Genomic DNA, 23,064 nt, shown 5'->3' with positions numbered 1-23,064 from the left:
CTGCCTGTTTCTCCTGGACCTGCTGTCAACTGCCTACTGCTTACCTGCTTGCTGCCTAATCCCAGCCTTTGTGCCACCACCTCGCCATGCCTTCAATCCTGCAGCAGCCTTGGACTGTTGCAACAGTGCATAATGGGACACTGCTGGATCCTTGGTGGTAACTGTCCACATTTTACAGAACTCTTGCTCTTCTCCTACCTCTCCTATCTCCCACTTTCCCTTCCCCATTGCCCTAATGAGTAATAATTGCCAGCCTGCCCCTTCCCCTTTAATTGATAATAAACTGGTCACGCATTTGACCTCACTTGTGCCTCAATCTCACACCAAATATATCAACAGATCTCTCGCTCCAATAATCAGAGCAAGACATGAAATGTGGAAACAATTCAGGCATACTGCAAATAGGACATCCCATCACCTGTGCCATTTTCTGAACAAGACTCAAGAGTGAATGGTGTCTGAAACCAAATGTGAAAAATAGGGTTCTTAATATTCGGCTAGCTAAACAAATCATAGAGGTATGTGGTAAACAGTAATTCACAAGAAAAAATATTCTTGATGTAAGATGCCTTTTGAAATACTTGATAATCCTATTGCACTCACATATCCTCAGAATCAGAGGGTCCTTCTTTGGCTTGCTCATCTTCCATATCATCTATTTGAAGATTATGTTGATGCTGTACATCTGCTATGCTAGGAACATCAACTAAGGTTCTGTACAGTTTGTGAAGATCTGGGAGTGAACACGTTCTCAACATCTGCAAAGGTAACAAAGTCTTGTGTTTAGAAATAATACAAGTCTGTGATTACTAGTTGCTTAGGTTTTTTTTTTAATGACAGTTATTATTTCTCAAAGCGGAGTACTGAAAACAAAGATTTCTTGATAATATATTTCAAAGCAGTTCCATAGTATTAGACGTTTAAAATATTTTCACTGGCACAGAGTAGTAAAGCAACAGGAAACAAAGAAATTGTTTGCCTCAGTGATCCACTCAGCTCCCTTCGTATATTTAAAAACCTCAGAAGACTACTCAATACACATCCTAATAAGATTAGCTTCTGCTTCTTTTTATTTTCTGAGAAGTTCTGAACTTCCCTTTCATTATTTGAATGCAGCCAGAGGAATTTATTGCTCTCTTTGGTCTCTCAGAAAGTCTACTGCAGCAATAACAACAAAACATTTGCTTTTCTCACAATTCTCTGCTACTATATACAGCTCATCCTGTACTGCATTAATGACTAGGACAAACACGGCCAAAACACATGCCAAATAAGCAGTAACATGACATGCTAAGATGGATCAGAGTAATACACTGAAGAGCTTCATTATGAAGCATATCCATTGCTTTAAATCTGATAAGGGTACAAACAATGTTCATTCTGTGCTTTGCAGCAACTTATTTTTTTCTGTAAATACCTAACTCTGTCTCTCTGCAGCTCATCAAGAACTGTTACTCTTCTGAACACAGCAAGAGCACTATCTCTGGTAATTAGCTTCCTTGTAATTCATCAACCAATAGATGTTTTTCAATACTCATTTAATCAAGTAGTGTAACTTACATCTGTGCACTCACAAAAAAGGCAGAGTCACAAGAAACATTCTTCTTATCTGGCATTTCATCAACTAGGAAATCCTTTACTTCATATATTGATCAAATGCAATGCAGGTGAGCACATTTCCAGAGAACCTTTGTCACCCATATTTCCCCACAAAGTAGCTTTTCTTCTAGGCACTTCACAGTTTGGAACCTATGCAAGTATTGCACAGTCTCTGGCCTGTTTCACAAACTGGTTCCATACCTGTTGTTAAAACAGTTTAAATTCCATCTAACTGTATTCCACTATCCCATGCTCATTTCACTGAGTGTTAAGCCCAGTCACCTTGTTGACAGAAATTATGAAATGGCTTCATTGCTTTTTCCGGCGTTGATGATGACAAATTAAGTTTGTAAAACTGTACAAAATGGAGAAAGAGTAAGAATTGCTTCATGTATTTCCTCAGTTTCATTTAAGTGATATCCCTCGAGTAATGTCATTCCTCCATAAATATTTGGAGGCACAATAGTAAAACCAGAAACTCAAAACACAATGCAGGTGTTACTTATACAGGGAACACAGTGTGATCACACTGTACGGCGTACAATTAGATGAACTGTTTAAACCATTAATACCAACTGTTCTGGCCTGATGAAGACTCAAGGTAATAACATTACTAAAGAAAAAGTATTTCTTTTGAAGTTACCTTTGGGTTGTTTGCATCAAACAGACCTGTAGAAAGTCCAAAAAACAAGGAACTTTTGCCTTTATTTTTTGTTGGTGATATGGAATGAGAACGAGGTACAAAAGGCTCTTCCTGGGAAGACTGAGATGATAGAACTGGTGAGGCTGTAGGTACAGCTGGGGGCTGTATTACCCTCTGAAATAATGGTTCAGGTTGCAGAGAGTCACTGGAGCAAGTTTCTGAGGTAGTAAAAGAAAGTCAATTCCAAACCTGAACTGATTTATCAAGATCTCATGCAAAAAGGAAACTTAAAACAAGCAGAGCTAATAAATTTCCTTTGTACAATTAAAAAAGAAAAACAGATCACGCCATAAGAATATGAAAATCTGTATGGATTACTTAAGTAAAAGCATTATAATGTGATTTTATTTTTTTTGAGAATACATAGCTTCCAGCTACAGTTTATTCCATTTCCATTCATATTTATCTATTTCTTCTTGCCTTATACTAGATTTCTTCAACCTTATCCCTGCATACATGCTCCAACACTGGAAAAAGTGTATGGTTTGCTTAATGAACCTGTAAATAAATTTCTGAGTATCACCAATGACACTGGAGGTATATTCTCTTTTCTAGTATAAAATAGATTTCCCAGAATTAGCTTAGGGACCTTGAAGAGCAAGCAATCTTTTAACTTTACTGCCAAGAAGAATTATCATTAACAGTTGCTTAAAATATTTTTTTGATCCAAAATGCATTTTAACATTAATATTAGTTATGTAAATAAATCTGGTGGTGAAAGTGTTGCTTTGTTTTATAACACTTAAAATAGTCATTATAGAAGGTCACAACATTCAGAAACTTGATACTTACTGTAAGTAAACAAAGAACAGGCTATTTCCCCTGTGTATAATGTAACTTCATTGCTATGTGTTTTCTTTCCAAGTTGCAAAAATAATACCCACAATTCATCTTCCTAATCCATAACAAATTTGACCCAAACTAAATAATTAAATGGAAACAGAAAATCTGTTCTTTTAGGGTTAGTGAAGAAGTGATAAGGGAGAGCTAGCTCCAGTACTCTGTCCTACCAGATACAAAGCAAGATACACTGACTGACCTTCAGAAGCTTCATTCTGTGATTGCACTTCATCAAGCACTACTTTTTCAGAAACTGTTTCATTTCTGCTATCATGCTGTATTCTATTAGAAAATAAGGAAAACAATTTAAAATAGCCATTAGTCCAACTGAAAAAATACCTTCAACCACTAAGCACAGACATGCAATAAAGCTTTAGCTAAGCTTAGCATTGTAACTGTTGTAGCTAGTTATTTGAACCAGAGAGAGAGAGATCAATAAAGGAATAAACTCACTTATCTTGTTTTTCTTTCACCCATACTTCATTAACAGCAATAGGAGATGCCTTGCTCTGGTGCTTTTTATTTTCTTCTGTTTCTTTCAACAACTCTGCTTCCAAATCATCAGGCTCTAAAATAAGTCATACACCTTATTAAAAATGAATCCCAAACAAACAAAAAGACAGGAAAGCATTTTATAGCTAGAATTTCCTCTATCAAACAGTATTATTGTGTTCTATGTATCTATCTGTTGTCATCTGCATAAAAATAAATGGGAGCATTACTTTCAGAGCAACCTACATATCTGGAAAATAAAAATACTAGAGAACAATACAACATCATGCTTAACTTAAATTTTAGCCATTATTTATTTATTTATACCACTGTATCTTTCACTTTCACCAGCAGCTGGTGCATGATAGGAGATATGATAAATCCATTCAATGCCATGACCTTTGGCCCAAGTATTTACATGAGAATTTTTGAAGTGAGTTCCATTATTGGACTCAATTCTCTCTGGAGTGCCATGACACCACAGGACTTGTTTCTTGAGACCTAAGATGATGCTTCAGGCAGCAGCACGGGGTACTGCATATGTTTCAAGCCACTCAGCGGTGGCCTCCACCAGGGTAAGCACATAACACTTATGTAACAGTGAGTTCGTGGCAAGGTGATATAATCAACCTGCCACACCTCCCCATACTTACACTTTCACCATCGCCCTTCCCCCTAAAGAGGTTTCATCCTCTTGGCTTGTTTAATTATGGCACATGTATCATAGTCACGGATAACCTGTGCAATGGCATCCATAGTTAAGTCCACCCCTCAGTCTCTAGCCCATTTATATGTTGCATCTCTTCCTTGATGGCCTGAGGTCTCATGGGCCCACCGAGCTAGAAATATTTCACCCCTCTGTTGCCAGTCCAAGTCTACTTGAGCCACCTTAACTCTGTCAGCTCGATTTACCTGATGGTTATTTTGTTGTTCTTCAGTTGCCTGGCTCTTGGGCACATGGGCATCTACATGGCGCACCTTTACAACCATATTCTTTATTCAGGCAGCAATGTCTTCCCACAGTTCAGCAGCCCAAATAGGTCTACCCCTCTGTTGCCAGTTTTGTTCCCATTGCTGTAACTACCCCCACAAAGCATGTGCCATCATCCATGAGTCTGTGTAAAGAAACAGCATCGGCCACCTCCCTCGTCCAGCAGTACATAAGGCCAGCTGGACAGCCTTTACCTCTGCAAATTGACTTGATTCTCCTTCAGTAGCCTCTGCAGCTTGTGCAGGGCTCCACATGGCAGATTTCCATCTGCAATGCTTCCCACAATACAACATAACCCATCTGTGAACAGGGCATATTTCATTTTCTGGTAGTTCATTATATGGTGGGGCCTCTTTAGCATGTGATACCTCTTCTCCTGTTGAGGCTTCAAACTTTTTACCTTCAGGCCAGTCCATGATCACTTCTAGGATTCCTGAATGACTGAGGTTCCCCATCTGAGTTCACTGTGTAATCAGCACAGTCCACTTACTCCAAGTAGCATCAGCAGGATAATGGGTAGAGGGAACCTTTCCTTTGAACATCCAGTTCAGCACTGGCAGTTGAGGTGCCAGAAGGAGCTGTGTGTCAGTACTGATTACTTCGGAAGCAGCACAAACCCCCTCAATGCATGGCTAAGATCTCCTTTCCAGTTGGGGTGTAGCACTCTTTAGACCCACTGTACACTTGACTCCAGAATCCAAGGAGAATCTTCAGGTCTCTCCAGGAGCTCTCTGCCACAAACTCCCAGTGGGACCTTCCTTTCCAGCAGCAGTGTAGAGGATGTTCTTTACATCCTGTCCCGTCCGCACTGGCCCCAGGGCCACGGCACGGGCTATCTCCTGCTTAATTTGCTCAGAAGCCTGCTGCTGCTCAGGGCCCCACACAAAATCATTCTTCTTCCGTGTCACCCGATAGAGAGGGCTCACAATGAGACTGTAGTTTGGAACATGCATTCTCCAAAAGCCCACTACACCCAGAAAAGCTTGGGTCTCTGTCTTACTGGTGGGTGGATACATGGCAGTGATTTTGTCAATCACATCTGTAGGGATGTGACGACGTCCATCTTGCCACTTTATACCTAGGAACTGAATTTCTTGTGCGGGTCCTGTCACATTGTTTTGCTTAATAATGAAACCAGCTTCCAGGAGGATTTGGATTATTCTTCTTCCTTGAAAACGTCTGTTGCTGTACTGATGACATCATTGTACAGGGCAATGTTCCCCTGCTATATTGCCCCACACAATTATATCATCAATGTATTGTAAGTGCTCAGGAGTACCTCTCTGTTCCAATGCAGTTTGGATCAACCCATGGCAAATGGTTGGGCTGTGCTTCCACCCCTGGGGCAAACGGTTCCAGGTGTACTGAACGCCCCTCCAGGTGAAGGCAAACTGTGGCCTGCATTCTGTGGCCAGAGGAATTGAAAAGAAGGCATTGGCAATGTCAATACCACTTGGCTGCTTTTGACTCCAGTTCATATTGGAGTTCTAACATATCCAGCACAGCAGCACTCAGTGGGGGTGTGACTTCATTTAGACCACAGTAGTCTGCCATCAGCCTCCATTCTCCACTGGCTTTACACATTGGTCATATGGAGCTGTTAAAAGGTGAGTGAGCTTTGCTGATTACTCTCTGACTCTTTAGTTGACAAATCAACTTGCAAATGGAGAGCAAGATATCCCTGTTAGTGCAGTACAGCCACCTGTGCACCGTTTTTGTAGCTATCAGTACCTGTTGCTCTTCCACTTGTAGCAACCACCCCACAACAGACTGATTGTCCTACAGGCCAGACAAAACAGACAGCTGCTTAATGTTGTCTGTGTCTACAGCAGCTATTCTAAAAGCCCGCTGATACCCCTTGGGATCTATGAAATGCCCCCTTCTGAGGTAATCAACATATACTCAGAGCCACTGGGTAATCACAATAGGATGTTTTTGCCAGACTTTATCAAGAGAGGCTTATTTCTGTCTCTAACAGCCAACTCTTGGGAACACCCAGTCACCCCAGAAATATGAATTAATTTTGTCTCTTGGTGACTCAAGGGCATTAGAGTGCACTGTGCACCAGTGCCCACCGGTACCTTATATTTTTGTGGTTCTGATGTGCCAGGCCATCAAATCCACACAGTCCAATACACTCTATTATCCCTTTCCATGCCCTGGCCAGGGGCAGGGCCCCTCTATTTGTTACCTCTGTTGTCCTTACAGCAATTGCCATGCCCCATGTTCCAATGGGCTACATGACGTTACAATGTGGAATACCAATAACAAAAATCATAAAACCGTGACAACAAGTAAGGAAGTTGTTTAAAAAAAAAAAAGACAGGAAGGATGAAGAAACAAGAGTGTTCATAAAGGACAAAATGTATTTGTCCAAAAGGAAATTCTACCAGTATATGCTAAACACACTAACAAGAAGATTATAGGAACCATACAATACAATATTCAGTTGATAGCATCATGCTCAAAAACAGGCTTATATTAGTAAATTTAATGGCTTCTTGACAAAAATGAAGATCTTTGCCTTGCAGCACGTCCATCTTAATTTCTAACTAGCTGACTGTGTTCTAATTATTTAATATTGTAAAAGCAAAGGGACCAGCACAAAAAAAGCAAGAAGATGTTACAAAAAGAAAGGAATGTTCATCCATCTCTGAGGATCTAGACTTGAGGGAAAGAACTCCAAGGGGAGGCATCTTCAACAAGAGATCCTTCTCCAGTAGCAGTCAGCCCTTAAGGGGTAAGAGGAATGCAGCCTGGCTCCACCCCTTCCAGTCACACAGGTGAACTGCCTTCACCTGTGCTCCCAGGCTGACCAGATCTTTCAGGTGCTCAATGAGTGGTTCAGGCCATGACTCAGCAGTCCCCATACAAACATCTTCTGGTATCAACTCATGCTGCCATTTAGAACATTTAGGAACTTCTAAAACTGAGACAACACATGGAAGAAGAATATGGACAGAGTATGTTTCTATCACTTCAAAACTGTTCTCAATAGACTGTCAAGCTGACACTTCCATGCCTGTGTTACAAACAATTACCAACTGTGCTTACCATTTATTGTATCTAGTTCCTCCAGTAATTCAGTTGGCAGCTGCAACTCTGCTTCTCCAAGGATCTTCAGGACCGAATCAGTAGGGCTTTTGCCCCAGACCTTTCTGCGGGGTTCACCAGTATCTAGCTTAATTACTTCCCCCATAGTTTGCCCTGTGAATATATAAAAACAAACTTTTGTTTACTTTATATATAACAAAAAACCTCCACAAAAGTAAAAACTACAAATCTAGTATCATGTTATCACACCTCAAGTCAGAGAGCCTAAAAGCAAAGTCAGTGAAAGCAGTGAAAAGTCTGGAGGTTCCTCTTCTGCTAATCCCTTTTAATAGTAAGTTATTAAATGACAATTCACATCTTTCACTTAATAGCAAAAAGCAGGAATTCTTTTCAGCAGTTCAGGTACTCCAGAAGAGAAAGTTTGAGAGATGTTTAGAACTGTTAGAGACTCTTAATACCACCTGATTAAAAATTTCACCTCTATTTCTACCAGCTTGCTCATATGGAAGGAAAAATAGGAAATCCCTTGTCCTGATACCTTCTGACATTTTTTTTCCTATTATTTCTCCTTCTAAGGAAAACAGGATAGAAAGTGTCAACAAAAACAAAGCAAAATCAAGTTCATATATTTTAATTACATCTGTTCTTTTTGTTAGATTAACTACCAAGCCCGTACTTTATTCCTTATCCAAGTGAATACACACTACTTTTTTTTAGAAGCACTTGAGACAAGTGATAACAAAAGGATAACAATAAAAGAGTACTTCATAATAAAAACAGGGATTACACACTGAAAACTAGTTTATTGATATCACGACACGAGAGTACTTACGATCTGTTCCAGAGAGGGAATCTTCCATTGATAACTGAGCTAAAGGAACTACCAAATCCGATGCCCCTGGTTCCCATCTTTTGCGATCTCCTAGAAGTGGATGGTTATCTTCTTGCTCTTCTTTACCATCTTCAGACCCATCTGACTCAGAGAGATGTTTATTGTCCCTTCCTTTCTCATCTTCCTGAGCTTTAAGATTTTGATTCAATCTTTTCAGTATTTGCTGCTTGTTCTGAAATAAGAACCAACACATAATTACCTAAAACAGCACCTTCCTTAAAAAGGAAATTTAATTGAACAGAACACAACTTAACATACCTGCATTGCAAGATCTGCTTTTTTTATTTCCTCTTTAGTTTCCTGGGCAGCAGTTACATTTCCATCCTTTAAATTCAAGAAGCATGGAATATAGTGTAGAAGGCTCATCAGAAAAAATAATCTTCAATATTATGTTGATTAATATTCTGTAATACCACCTCTAAGACTCTTTCATTGACAACCATAGATAATGACAGACTATACAACACTTTTGGTTTTGTGGTACTTCACAAACACTTTCAAGGACAGAGTCAGTCTGACCTGCTGGCTGTCTTAAGTTGTGAGCAGATGAACCCATTTAAGCAGACAAGTGAAAATCCATAGCATAACACAGGTAAAGATAAAGCTAGATATGACACATAGCAAAATGACACTCAATTCCAATACTAGAGAAGAGTAATTCTATGAGAGAACAAAAATGTTGCAAGGACAATCTAGGAGCATTTGTCAAGAAAAGACAACCTTACCAATACCAATGTCAACACATACACAATCAACTCCGTAGAAAAAAAATAGTACTGCCTTGGTATTCAAAAACAGATGGAAAATCTGCCCAGATCAAGTTGACTGATAACAAACAGATGAAAAGCAAAGAAAGGCAAATACTGCATTATGCAGAGCATTTCTCAGATAAACGTTTTGTATTATTCTTGATCTACCTCAAACACAGGAGCAATACAGTTTGAACTACTGGGTAAGACCTATCAGGCTTTTAAAAACAATCACAATGAGCTTCCTTTAGAAAGCATATTTTACTCGTTTTTAAAGAGTAGATTAAATATGCATAATAATTCAACTTAAAATTGAAAGCAGGAATGCAGAAATCATAACCTTTATGTAAAAGGCTTGTCCCTTCAGTCAACTAAGCAGACCGATCTTCAGTATGTTACCTTACTTAACTGTAAGTCAAATTATCCACATGAACACAGTACTAATGATTCAGATATCTGCATCAAAACAGTTTTTTTCCAGCTATCAATCAAGGCCTTTCAGTGAATTATAGTTTATAGATCATTTCCCACTATGTTTCACTGTAGCCACACCCAAGCTTAAACACAGGACATAACCCTGCACTATAATGCAATCTATAAATGACTTCAGTAAGGTAACAAAGGTTAGCATTCAAGTTAACAGACTGTTTAAAACTTAGCTGTTTCACAGCTTAAATCAAATAATCAAGAAATAGGTAAGTGTTGATATTAACAGGACTAAAGATCACAGAAAACAAAACTGGAACATTACCTTAAAATGACAAAAACAGACTACACTGCCACACTTGAGTGTCAAACTTGTTATAATCAGTATATACTTTCAAAGTCAGTGGACAAGAAAAAGGATATAAATGGGACTTGCTCAACATTTGTCAGTTCCACCACACTAGGGCAGATATTACAAACCTGCCTTCAAGAGGCTTCATGTCTAGTTAATGAATTCTTCCTCTAACTATGACTTCATTGATCAAAAATGAAGTTGCAGGTTAAGATTCATCAGAAATTCAGAAACAAGCTGTTTTGTTCAAAGTTGACTAGACTCAAGTTTCAGAGTACAAATGTGTTTCAGCAGCTTATAAATTGGTATTTCATCTTTTTTCTTTAAAGAAGCAATCAGTATTTCTTCCCCCTAATGTACACATTCTTCTAAAAATTCTTTTTCAACTTGGTATGTTTGTCTACTTTCTCATTATTTTTTACCTTTTTTAAGAAGTACCTACCACTCCCACTTCTTTCAAAGCAGAAGTCATGGAGATGGGCTTAAGTGGAAGCTGTTGCTTGGGAAAAGATACTCCAGGCTCTTGTATTCCACGCACAGGACTGTGTCCTGCAGCTCCCATATGAAGAGGCACATTAGGACTCTTTACTCCTCTTGCTATCAACTGTATAGGTTCAATTAATAAAGATTAAATCAAATTCAAGACTGCACATTTAACACAGTATGATCAGCTACACTCATATTGCCCTTTTTGAAGGTTTATGCCACATTTTTGTTCTAAATGCAACTGTTAATTTCACATGTTAACTATTTCCAATTTATCAGCTTCACAACAGTCTGTATTTTTGTAGTTATTACTAGTTGGACTTGTCACTCCACAGCACACAGTTAAATGAAGATTATGTACATTTTGGTAAGCTGCAGATAATTAATAAAATACTTAATCCTAATGATTCTTAGGCTTGGTGTTAAGTATTTGAACCAAGTGCTGAATTGAAGTATGTGTACGTGTAAGATTAGGCTTTTAATTCAGACTGGCTCATGGTCTCCCCTATTTCAGAAGACAAATGAACTAAGCTAGAGATTCACAATGAAAGATTTTATGCACACAAGCACGTGGCACTGCATAATTTGTGTATAATACATGTGCTTACATGTTCTTCCCAAGCTCTTTTCTCTCTTTCATATGCTTCCTTCCTCTTCCTCTCTAACTGTTCTTTCAGAACTGCAGCTCTAGCATTTGCCTGGGCCTGTAATAAGCAAGTCAAAAACAAAAAGATCAACATAAAAAGCATTAGTAGACAATTCTGTGGAATGTTTCAAACATTCATAAATCACTTTATCTTGGTTTCTCCAACTTAATTCCTTACACACCACATAGACTCAACTGATAATCAGAATCAATATGCTCAATAACTGAGCTCAAAATCTACTAATAGCTCTTGACTGGCAAGATTGTATTTATAGAATAGACAGCAACTTTTAATAGAAGCAACTTAAAATTAGAATCTGGAACTTTATTTTGAAGCCAAATGCAATAACCAGAGAATCACAGAATGGCTTAGGTTGGAAGGGACTTTGAAGATGATTCAGTTCCAACTCCCTGCTGTGGGCAGGGCTGCCACACACCAGATGAAGCTGCCCAGTGGCCCACCCAACCTTGACATGAACACTTCCAGGCATAGAACATCCAAAGCTTCTCTGTGCAACTTGTTCCAGTGCCTTTGGCAGTGCTTTGTAGTACAGCACCTGCAGTACAGATAAGCTTCCTAACAAGAGAGAGATCTGCCCTAAAAGTACACCTCTACCCAGCTAATGCAGCTAAACTGCCCCACATTGGGCACCAAAAATGTCAATGGCTTACGGACTGGTTTGGCAATGGGGAGGGGGACCTACACCCCAGGAAAGGGGGGAAGGGAAAAAGGGAAAAGAGAGATGGGCCTAAAAACAGAACAGTGGCAATGATCTCAGGAGGAAAGCTTATTTACTAATTAAGATATCGGAATGCAAAATAACTCAATATAATACAAATTGAAGCTAATAAATCAAATAAAATGAGCAAGAGAGCGTCCAATAAACCAAAGGCCTTACACTAAAGGCTGAAGGTGAGACAGCAGCAAGCACCCACTGCTGGGTTGATCCCAAAAGGAAGAGTGTCAACAGTTTTTATCTTTCCCTCTGAGTGTAAAAACGTAAGAATACAAAGCAACACGAAGTCCCCTGGGGTACACAGTTCTTCTTTTCTGAGACAGGTATACCCATAACTATCAATGATCCACAGAGCTGGAGCATTAATTCTTTACTCCCAGCACACTACATGTTATGATGTGGAATACCAATAAAAAGAATTAATAAAACCATGACACATCTAACCTAAAACCTCTCTCCTTTTAGAATAAAACTGTTGTCCCGTCCCCCCTCCCCCCCTGAGTCTGTCAATATCAGACCACATAAAGGGAATTTACAAACAGGAGGGACACCGACTTTTTAAGTACTGGAATGCCTCAGTGAAGTCTCCCTGAAGAAGCCTTCTTTTCATCAGACCAACCAAGCCCAGCTGCTTCAGCCTCTGTTCATAGGAGAGGTGCTCCAGCTCTCTGAACATCTTTGTGGCCTTCTCTGGGCCAACAGCTCTGTGTCTTTCCTGAGCTGCAGGACACAGTACTCCACAAGGGGCCTTCACAAGGGCAAAGTAAAGGAAACAACCAGCTCCACTGCTTCTTTGAATGCAGTCGGCCTTTCAAGCTGCAAGTCCACAAGGCTGGCTCACGTCCAGCTTTTCATCCACCAGAACACCAACCGTGAACTATTAAACATACAGCTTAAACTTTCCATATTTATTCAACAAATTAATAAAGCTTCAGTTGCTGTTTCAGCTCTAGTTTTAAGATTAGATAGAAGGTCAGCTTGCTTGCACAATGCTCTTTGTAGATGAGGGAGAAAGTGAATAGAGTAATACTTGCTATGTAGCATGGTGGTTATTGATAAACAGAATACAGAGAAAAGCTCAAAGTAAAAATTGGACTCCTGTGAATTACACTTGCTTTAAACTACTGAACATAATTAATCAAAGAGGTACGTAATAGCCCATCCTACAACCTACATACAGGGCCCCGTCTGCACAATCAAAGAGTTATTTACTCTTTCAACTTTTTAAGCTACATTTACCTTCCTCTTTCACTATCAAAAGGCTATCCTACTTATTATACCTTTAGGACTACAGCTTATCTAGAGGGCTAACGTCAAAGATATGGATGGGAAAGTCTTTACCTGCTACACTAAACCTTTATACACTTTATACTAAGATAAATCAGTAGAATAGAGTTGCTACCTCAGTATAGTATGTATTACTTACCAGAGACGAAAACCTCTGCTACTGAACGTGTAAACAGATATTGTTATTGAGTTAAGAAGGCAACTTTCAAACAATTTAAAAACCACTTCCTCCCTCCCCACAATTACCTTCTGTGCTTCTATCTTTTTGTGTTTCATTTCTGCTTCTTCACTTGACTCTTGTCCATCAGAACTGGGAGCTTCATTCTGCAAAGTATGAGTCCTCAAGGAATTATCATTAACATGTTTTTAAAAGCTGAGCAATAGAAGTAACTGATGGGATTATTCAGACTGATCACCTGACTAACACAAGCCAGAATTTTACATATTGAATCCTCACTTAAATACCAACTTGAACAAGACTTTTTGAAATAAGGGATTAATTATGATATATTTATTCTATATATATATATATATATTATATGATATAATTATTTATAAATGAGTAAGGATGTAATTGACCTAAAGTTGCACAGGCAGTGAAAACTGATCCAACAACATTGGGAAGATTGAATGGGTTGGTGGCTGGTGGAGAATTGAAACAAGAATACATAAGGTGTACTTCTGACATCTATTTTCAACTAACTTGTAATCCATAACTTCTGCACATTCCAACTTACAGAACAGACTGGCAGTTGAGTGAAAAAAAAAGAGTTCCACCAGGAGCCTTTAACTGTCAAAGCTCAACTTGTTCAGATCTCTTATTTAATACAAGCTATTTAGAAGGCCTACTTAGTAGGCAACTTCCAGTATAAGGATTATTAGTAGAAATGATTTGACAAAACTCAAGCAAGAATCTTTTTTTTTCCAGTGAAAAAAGGGCTCAAGAGAGGTTTCTGTGTCAAATTCTGATGTAACTTTATGTTGTCCTATATTTAAAAGACTGTTAGGTTCAAGTGTTGAATTAACAAAGAAATTTCTTAAGTTCTGGAAGAAGAGACAAGAACACTAACTGTGGAACAGAATTAAGCATTAAAAATATATGTAAAATTGCCCCTGAAAGAAATATTTCTGCAGGAATAAAAGAATATCCCATAGCCAACTTCTCCAACTATTATTTTTTTTCCCCAAACTGACCTTCTCTCCACGAAGTTTTGCTTTAATCTGCTGACGTTCATTGAAGTTTTGTAGTCGTATCTGTCTTAATCTTGCCAAATATTCCTAAGGCAAAGAAAGGAAGTGATTTTTAATTATACTGAAACCATTTGTAGTACAGTCAGCTTACAATACTACTTCAGATGCCACAAAAAGACAAATGGAATGATGGGAAAAACAACACTATTATTATGGCTATAACAGCATTTAACGATTTCCAGAAGAATCTCTCATTCAGTAAAAATAAAAGTGAATCTTATGTTCCTCAGTATTAAGCTACCATTGTACTTAATATAATCAAGGACCAGAAATGGTGTTTTACATATAAATATATATATATACACACATATAACAACACTAACTATATATACGTACATTCAAGAAACTTTCCCAGGAAGACATTTTTTCATAACTGTTTTAGACAACAGTTCTTTTAAGATTATTTAAAAAAAATGAGAAAATACACACATTCCAGGAATAAATTATTTCCTAGCAATTTATCAAGTCCTTTCATTGTGTTACACAGATGAACCATGCAGGGTAACAAGGCACAGTGAAGTTCAAAATAGAGCTATTTTTGTGATGGAAGTGGCAAACATGCGGCAAGCATACCTCTTCTTCCTTGTTTCTGGATTTCTTTCCTCTTGCAGACATGGGCCTGCTTCCATAGATATCTGCCACGTTTTGCAGAGTACCCTGTTTGCCATTTAATGGTATCAAATTTTAAATGGCTTGGGCAGTAAAATTATCCGATTTATCCAGTAACTGTTCACTTAGAAGAAACCAAATCCATCAATGATCTGCAGCTGCTTTGAAGTTAAATGATAACCTCATTTCACTTATAAGAAATATCTGACAGTAGTAGCTAATTATCCTGAGTAGCTGGAGAGCTAGTTTTAAACATTACAGAAGTCTTTCCCATGCAGCTTGTCTTTTCCCGCTGCGTTAGAAAATGTTAAGTTCTGATAAGCAGCAGTTTTGGTATATCTAGAATATAGACAAACAGCATCACACAGTTGGCATTTCTGCCACCACTGAGCAAAGCCTAAAATCAAAGTGGAATCATCTCATGTACATTAGGCATTTTCCTATCATAACATATACATTTTTAACACACTAAAAGTAGTGAATTCAAAAACCTTAACACATGCATCTAACGCGTATAACCTTGGATAGTGTGAGGTATTCAGAATCCCAACTGTAACCAAAAGGATTCAACCTTCATGGAAACAATTACAAAAAAGTCCAAATCAAGACAAGGCAAGAATCATTTAACCCAAGGATTCCTACTTCATTTAAAATAAAATATTTTTGTTCACAACAGTCACACTGTCAAACTTAATAGAAAAAAAAATGTACTAAACACGTAACAATAAGCTTACATAAGATTGTTATATAGACCTTCTGCCTTTTAAAACACTAGGTATTTTGTTTTCCCATGCTTGAGTGTAGAGAAACACCTCTACATCAATACTCCAGTTAAACTGTCATGCAGAAGGACCAAAACCAAATATTCTGCCTAAATACTCTTTCAGATTGAGCTATATAGAAAAATCTTATTTTCATGAATTACTGATAAACTCCTTTTTATTCACTAAGAGAAGAAAGAACTCTTCTCGTAGATAAGAAGTAGCATGCAACCATGAGAATTCTCTGAATTCTAGTTTCAGCTTGAGTGTTAAGTAAAAAAGAGAAGTGTATTTTGCATTATTTATTTTCCAGAAAACAAATACTTTTTAAAATTAAGTTTCACTTTATGCATGTTACTGAGCTTTTCAAAAGCTAACAGGCACTCTACCAAGTAATCTCAATGTACTTCTTTGGGGCATTTGCACAAATCTTAAGATTTCTCAAACTAATGGAGACCTTAAATAAAAAAGAGCTGGAAGGAAGAGAACTGGTTTTCTTTCTGCAGACAGTTAACATTAATCACTTATACTCATCTACTTAAGTGAACGTGCTAAAATTTTCTAAGACCAGAACTCAATGTCTTTTAATGCCCCACCGCTACAAAGAAGTGCAAAATTAGGTCAGGTCTTAAAGACTGTAACACTGAAAATACCACTCAACTACTGCATTGAACTGCAGGGTCACTTAGAAAAATCAAAGATAACCATTCTGAACTACGGTTGGATAAATTAGTACAACTCACTTGAGTCAGGATTCGTACAAAAAGCATCATCTTACTTAGTTCCTATAGATTTTCTCTCTTAGATTATTGTGGTCTAGAATATAGTATCATCCCTGTATCACAGAGTCAGAGAATGGATCAGTCTGGAATGAACCTTAAAGACCATTCTGTTCCAACCCCACACTGAGAGCTGGGACACCTTGAACTAGATCACATTGCCTGAAAACCCATCCAGCCTGGCCCTGAACTCTTCCAAGGGTGGGACATCCACCACTTCTCCAGGCAAGGGCAACCTGGCCTAGTGACTTGGTACCTTCTGAGTAAAATATTCCTTTCTTGTGTCTAATCTAGGTCTATACTCATTTAGTATCAAGCTTACCCCTTGTCTTATTAATATGTGCCCTTGTGAAAGGGTCCCTCCCCATCTTTCATGTAGTTTTCCTTTAGGTACTCAAAAGCCACTATGAGCTTTCTCTTCTCTAGGCTGAGCAACATTTTATATGAAAATTACTGCCAGCTATGCAAGTTTTTGGTTTCTTTTTACACCTCCCCCCAGGTACAAATAGGAGAAAGCTGCTTCTTAATATGGAGCCATGGCCCCATTTTATTTACAGCTGCCAGTTAAGCACACACAATTCAGGCTCAGCTGAATACAACAGAAAAACACTAACGTGTATGCTTGGGTATCTTGCATTTGTTAAATTGTATACGATTATATTAATGCCAACAAAGCTATAAAAAAACAAAAGCAGGTACTATTAATGGCTCATCTACAAAGAGACAGACTGAACAAACATCATTTCTATCAAAATGGTTTTAAAACCTCTGTGACCAGAAGATACACTTTTTAAACAGCAGACTCGTGCTTTAAAATAAATATACTAACCTAAGGATACTTTAGCATCAGAGCAGTGAATCAAAACAGCTAAGACTTGCTTACCATAAGTGAAATAACCTCTGAAACAAACACCTGGCTGTAAACTATCACCTGACAACCAAATATAACTAATGAGATGCTGCTATGAAGCTACACTTGATCTCACCTTCTATGACAACATAGTCATAGTCAACAAATATTGTGACTTGGTTGTCTATGAGGAGATGGAAGATAAACTCCCTATATTATGAAAATATGTAGTTCAATTACTTAACATTCTAAGAAAAAGGAATAACTTCCAAGATACTGTTACTGAAAAACAAATTCCCTGGAGGAATATTGAATTTAGTACAGCAAGCACAAAGAAAAAAAATATTTTGTGACACTGTCCAGTAGCTTAACCCCTCAGTCTCATGATTTTAGAAATATCAACCCCAAAGATGGGTATCTTCGTAACACTTTAAGGAAAAGCATGCCTTTAGGAAAACATTACTGCAGTTGACTTCAGTTAACACACAAAGTTCTATTTCAACTAACACTACACAGATATGACCAATGGAAAATGCAGAACACTGTTCTGAAGTTCACAATATCAAGTTAGACATGCACAAAAAAGGTATTGCTTCCCCTTTGTTCAAGAATTTACAAAAAGTGAGAGACGTTGGCACAACTCTAGTGCCTCTATTGGTTTTATAAAAAAAGAGATACATTTTAATATGTAGAAACATTTAACCAGCATTCTATGGCTATGATACTAATTTAAAGACTCAAAGTATTCCGAAACAGTAATACACAACAAAAGACCACATTTTCCATACCATGTGTCCCTCAGCACGAGCTTTGTTTTGCATGGCTTCCTTCTTTCGTTGCCAGAATTCTTCAACTTGCTTTGCTCTTTCTCCAGGCAACCATCCTTTCTGCCTGAATAATTGTAACACATAGCAAGCTCTAAGCTTCTGAAACAAAGTATTCATACAACCTCTATATTTATTCTAACTAGAAAACAGTTAACTTTCCTTAAGTAACATACCTTCAGAAAAAGTGCCTTTTATTAGCCAAAACACTGAAGTACAATATTGCACAATATTAAACTCCCTACCAAAACTCCGTGCTGCTCTCTTCCATATCCTGTACATCAAAACAAAAATGAATATCAAGCCAAAACTTTAGCATAGTTATTTCTGAAAATTTCTCAGCTTGCTGCACTGATAACCATGTATTTAAAAAAAAAAAAAAGATTTATTCCTTCAAGGTTTTCCTTCAGAGATGGGCAAGAAGACTTTGTAAGCCATCCAGTAAGATCTCCAGTGGCCTGGAAAGTCTGACCTAGGCTCGGAGCAAGAGCTACTTTACCATAGAGGGAACTGTCTCAAAGGTGGTATTCCAAGAGCATTCTGGTGAGTTTAGTGGGATTTTTGTTCAGTTATTTTTAGTGACTCTAAAGAAGCTTTCCTATCATAAAGTTAGTTAGAATAGAATTTTTTTTTCCACATATTCCACCCCAGGTCAGGGATCCGTTTGGGTAGACAGGAAGGCTGTATTTGTGTTACTGTAACTGAGCACCTGGCAAGTCTCCTAGTGCATATATATATGATCACTTTGTAGAAGAAACAGTTTCTGAAAGAACTGGTTAAAAGCAGACTAATGAGGAAGCTCTCCAAGGAGAGCAAGCAAAAAACAAAAACAAGTTCATGGACAATTATAGAAATTCTAACAAATTGTAGAATGATGAGCAATCCCCTTTCTAAGGCTCCCCTAGCCTCACTTGATTGTAGAGTATTAGCAGTTCAACAAAAGGCAGGAAGATAGCAGGAAAAGCTGACAGCAACAACCCATCAGACTAAAACAGGTAAACAAATAATTATTTTGCTATATATAAACTACCGTTAGCAATTCATAAATGAATAAGCACACTCATTAATCACCCTTGCATCTTATTTTCCCCACCACAGTACCCAGCAGAGAATGACAAAGCAAAATGATTCCTCCATATGCTATAATTCAAGATGTGAAAGACAGGTAAAATTACTTTGATAGAACAAATGCTGTAGTTCTGGAATTGCAAAGGGGTCCACTGTGTTACTGGTAAAGAAAAACTTGATAACTTTTTATATCTCTGTTTGACTTACTAGCTCATTTTCATTGTAACTGTTCATTATATATAAATTCAACTAGCAGATAAAGAAGTCTACCAAAATTGATCATATACATGAAGCTTAGCCTACAGTTTTGGAGAAGTACACCCTAAGCAAAAAAACAAAAAAACCCAACAACTCCATCTGAAACCAAGTTTATACCAAAAAACAATTAAATTTAAGATGATGTTTTTCCCGACTCTAAGGTTGAGTAACTCACCTTATTAAAACGGTTCAAACAAATTTCTTATGGTCAGCATTGCTACTGAATTTTTAAAGACTGCTGAAGTTGAGAGTACTTCACCTTAGTTGGGGCAGCATAATCAGAAATACTGTAACTTGAAGATATTTCAACTTTTTAAATATACAGTTTAGAATGCCAATCTCCAATGAAGTTATGTAATACTGTAATGCTAGAACTTGATGGACAGTAGAGCACTAATAGAGGGACAGCACAATCTTAGGCTGCATGCACATGAGGACAAGCCCAAATGCAGCAGCTACAGATACAGAAACATTGGAAGAAAATCTCATCACCCTTAGAAGGCCACCAGTAGGGAGGGATCTCCAGTGAGATACCCTTACCTCCACTGCCAACCCTTAAATGAGGTCTGGGAAGGGGTGGATCCTAGCACCAACCCTTCCAGTCACTCAGCATGAACCTGAGCTCCCCAGGGTTGGCCCTGCCATCCCACCAGGTGCTCTAGCACTGTTTTAAGCCCTGACTTCACCTTTCTGCTACAGGCTGTAACTATTAAAGCTGTGGGGGGTTTTCTTTTACATACTTATTTTCATATCTAGAGGTAAAACGTAAAAGTTCTAAGAGAAATACTGCTAGGCTGACTACAATAACATTAATTTTAGAATAAGTACAAGAACTTGGAATATTTTAAATGCTAAGATACAGCACCTCAATTTAAAAGTAATCCAGATTACAAATAGAAAAGGAAAAAAAACCACCTGTTTTGAAACTCCTGCTCATTGAGTGCTTCAGAATTCACGGATTTGAGAAATACTGAATCAGTTTGTCCTCAGGGTCTCCATGTTCTTTGTAACTGACAGACTAATACTATAATTCATCTCAAATCCAAACAAATATTGTAGACATCAGGTAGAGTATCATATAATTTTATTAGATGTGTGAAACAAACAATACTATAACACCTAGGCAAGATCTGGGGATTGAGGCACTGTATGCAAAGGATTGAGAATAAACAGAGGAGGCTGAAAAGACATATCTGTCATCCAGAAAAATATCTTTTTTTTAATATCAGGAAGAGTTTCAATTAGCTCAATTGCTGAAATTACTGTAAAAAATAGCATACACTTTAACACTGATGTTAGAGTTTTAAAAGCTGTCAACACTGTGATATTGTTTCAATTTATAAAACAGAAAAATGTAGAAGACTAACTATAGACTACATAATCTAGAAGGCAAAATATGTACTATATAAAACAATTAGTTAACAATAAATTAAGAAAAGTTTTATTTGTCCACTTTTCCTCACACTAACACCATTTATTTCTCCCTCATAGGATACTACTTTTGATACACAGAAGTTTAAATAACTCATGAGAGAAAAGTTTCCTCTGAGAACATTAGAACAATGAAGCAGCGCTGAAGTACTTCAGTATATATTCTCCATTTTCCACTCTAGAGTGTGGAGACAATTCTTTGGAGAATTATTTCAAGTTATGGAAAACAAAAATTAAAAAAAAGCACTATCTAAAAGTTACACCTTCAGTTACAGCTTTCAGGTCGATTGATAATGTCTTTTTCTTAATACATAAAATACACACAAAGATTAAGTACCACAGAATTCATAAATTGCATGTCATTGTAACATCTAACATTCACATCTCTTGAACAAGAAAGCTCTGAAGAGCTTTCCACTGATCAATACACAGGAGCTAAAAGTGCTGAGAGTCTTCTAGATACTCTTCCACACATTAAAAAAAAATAAAATGCTTGTAGGAGAAAAGGCAGTCAGAATGAGATGACAGGACAAGGAAGCGTCTTGGCACGTAACATAGAAATAAGTACTAGAAAAAGCAAAGAAGGCTGTTCTACCTACACTGTAATTGCATTAAGCCAGTACTTTCAGCTTACATCTAGCTGAAGTAATTGGTAATCCTTCCACACACACATTTCCCCCCCCCCCCCAAATTGGGAAAGCCAAGGTTTCCACTGTTTAAGAAAGTACTGTGGTCTGTGAGGGACCAACACACAAACAGCACACTAACAATGGATATAGATGACTCTAAGACATATTCTATTACTAAATGGAACAAGAGAACAAAACTCTAACATGTAGGGACAGATTTATGGATTAGTCCAACCTGTTTGCACTGGCTTGTTTAGACACCTCCTTCAACCTTTTCACTTTTTTCCTAATTGTATCAGCATCAGGTAAATGGTGATGACCTGCAGGCCCCTTAGGAACTCCTGGACGTATTCCAGGTGAAATTCCTCTGTAGATAAATATGTACAGTAACTTTCATTACTTTCATCCGAAGCAGACTACATGCAATTTCACATGGAAGGTATCCATACCTCTCAACAGCTTCTTGGCCTTGTACTTCTGCAATCCATTTAGCTTGCCTCTCTTTAGTTACTTTGAAGGTTTCCTCTTGCATATGGTCAAAAATAGCATGATAGTGCTCATACTGTCCTCTAAAAGAGGCAGGAAAAGGACCAACACCACCTCCACCGCCATAATATGGTGCCTGAAAAATCAGAAGTAGGCTGAAAACCTCAAATACTGTTTTTAACAACCCCTTTCAATTTTCACCTCTCCAACAGAATAGAAGCATTAATGTGTTTTGCAACCATTCTGAATTGGACCTAGTTTAATCTTGGCATTCACTTATTTTAATACACTAAAAGATTGAAAAATTTAAAACTTACTTTTCAGCTAGTACTCCAAAACAACATGGTATTTTCTCTCTCTTTAAACTATTAATTATACATGAGACATTTACTACATATTTCACAGGTTACCAGTGAAGAATCTGCTGAAGCATAATTGGAAATTGCAGATGCTCTACACAGCAAAAAAAAAAAAGTTTCAGCACAAAAAGCCAGAAGTGATACAGTACCAGCTGGAGTACTAATGAATGATTACTATTCAAACATCCATTTCTTACTAACACCAGAAATGGTTAAGCATGCCTCTAAAGCTGCTGAATAACAGTAAAATCAGTTTTATCCAAGACTCATCATTTTCACCAGTCTGCAACTTGGTTGCATCACCAGAACTGAGATGCTTCTCTAGTAAAGCTCACACCAGGGGAACATCTACCACAGATTACAGCTTTATGAAAATGGTATCTGTCATCCTCAAAGATTTGGAATTTCTGGAGAACTTTTAAGTGAAAATAATCAAGAAAATATTTCAAGCAGCCATATATAGTAATAGTCAAGGATGGATACAGGTGTGAAATTAGCCCAACAA

The 23,064-nt window shown here is 37.7% G+C and overlaps 1 protein-coding gene across 12 annotated transcripts in view; it reads right to left on the bottom strand.

Moving 5' to 3' along the window:
• Nucleotides 1-23,064, bottom strand: part of NEK1 (NIMA related kinase 1) — a 44,659-nt gene that overhangs the window by 3,939 nt on the left and 17,656 nt on the right. For 7 of the 12 annotated variants that reach the window (XM_065736291.1, XM_065736290.1, XM_065736292.1 and 4 more), the window contains 15 exons: nucleotides 22,164-22,336; nucleotides 21,950-22,081; nucleotides 18,293-18,395; nucleotides 15,079-15,162; nucleotides 14,449-14,532; nucleotides 13,501-13,578; nucleotides 11,193-11,288; nucleotides 10,541-10,702; nucleotides 8,830-8,895; nucleotides 8,512-8,743; nucleotides 7,680-7,832; nucleotides 3,596-3,710; nucleotides 3,342-3,424; nucleotides 2,243-2,460; nucleotides 604-758 (listed from right to left, as the gene is read on the bottom strand). In XM_065736291.1, coding sequence (XP_065592363.1) covers nucleotides 604-758; nucleotides 2,243-2,460; nucleotides 3,342-3,424; nucleotides 3,596-3,710; nucleotides 7,680-7,832; nucleotides 8,512-8,743; nucleotides 8,830-8,895; nucleotides 10,541-10,702; nucleotides 11,193-11,288; nucleotides 13,501-13,578; nucleotides 14,449-14,532; nucleotides 15,079-15,162; nucleotides 18,293-18,395; nucleotides 21,950-22,081; nucleotides 22,164-22,336 — 1,934 coding nt within the window. Of the gene's footprint in view, nucleotides 1-603; nucleotides 759-2,242; nucleotides 2,497-3,341; nucleotides 3,425-3,595; nucleotides 3,711-7,679; nucleotides 7,833-8,511; nucleotides 8,744-8,829; nucleotides 8,896-10,540; nucleotides 10,703-11,192; nucleotides 11,289-13,500; nucleotides 13,579-14,448; nucleotides 14,533-15,078; nucleotides 15,163-18,292; nucleotides 18,396-21,949; nucleotides 22,082-22,163; nucleotides 22,337-23,064 lie in introns of those variants that run through there. The other 5 variants (XM_065736293.1, XM_065736297.1, XM_065736301.1 and 2 more) reach the window with 5 other exon arrangements.

Source organism: Cyrtonyx montezumae, unplaced genomic scaffold (genome assembly GCF_038088225.1).
Source record: "Cyrtonyx montezumae isolate F1298 unplaced genomic scaffold, pur_monq_1.0 scaffold_2, whole genome shotgun sequence".
Lineage (NCBI taxonomy): Eukaryota > Metazoa > Chordata > Aves > Galliformes > Odontophoridae > Cyrtonyx > Cyrtonyx montezumae.
Note: the sequence above shows the minus strand (reverse complement) of the source record. Positions and strands in the feature narration are given on the sequence as shown.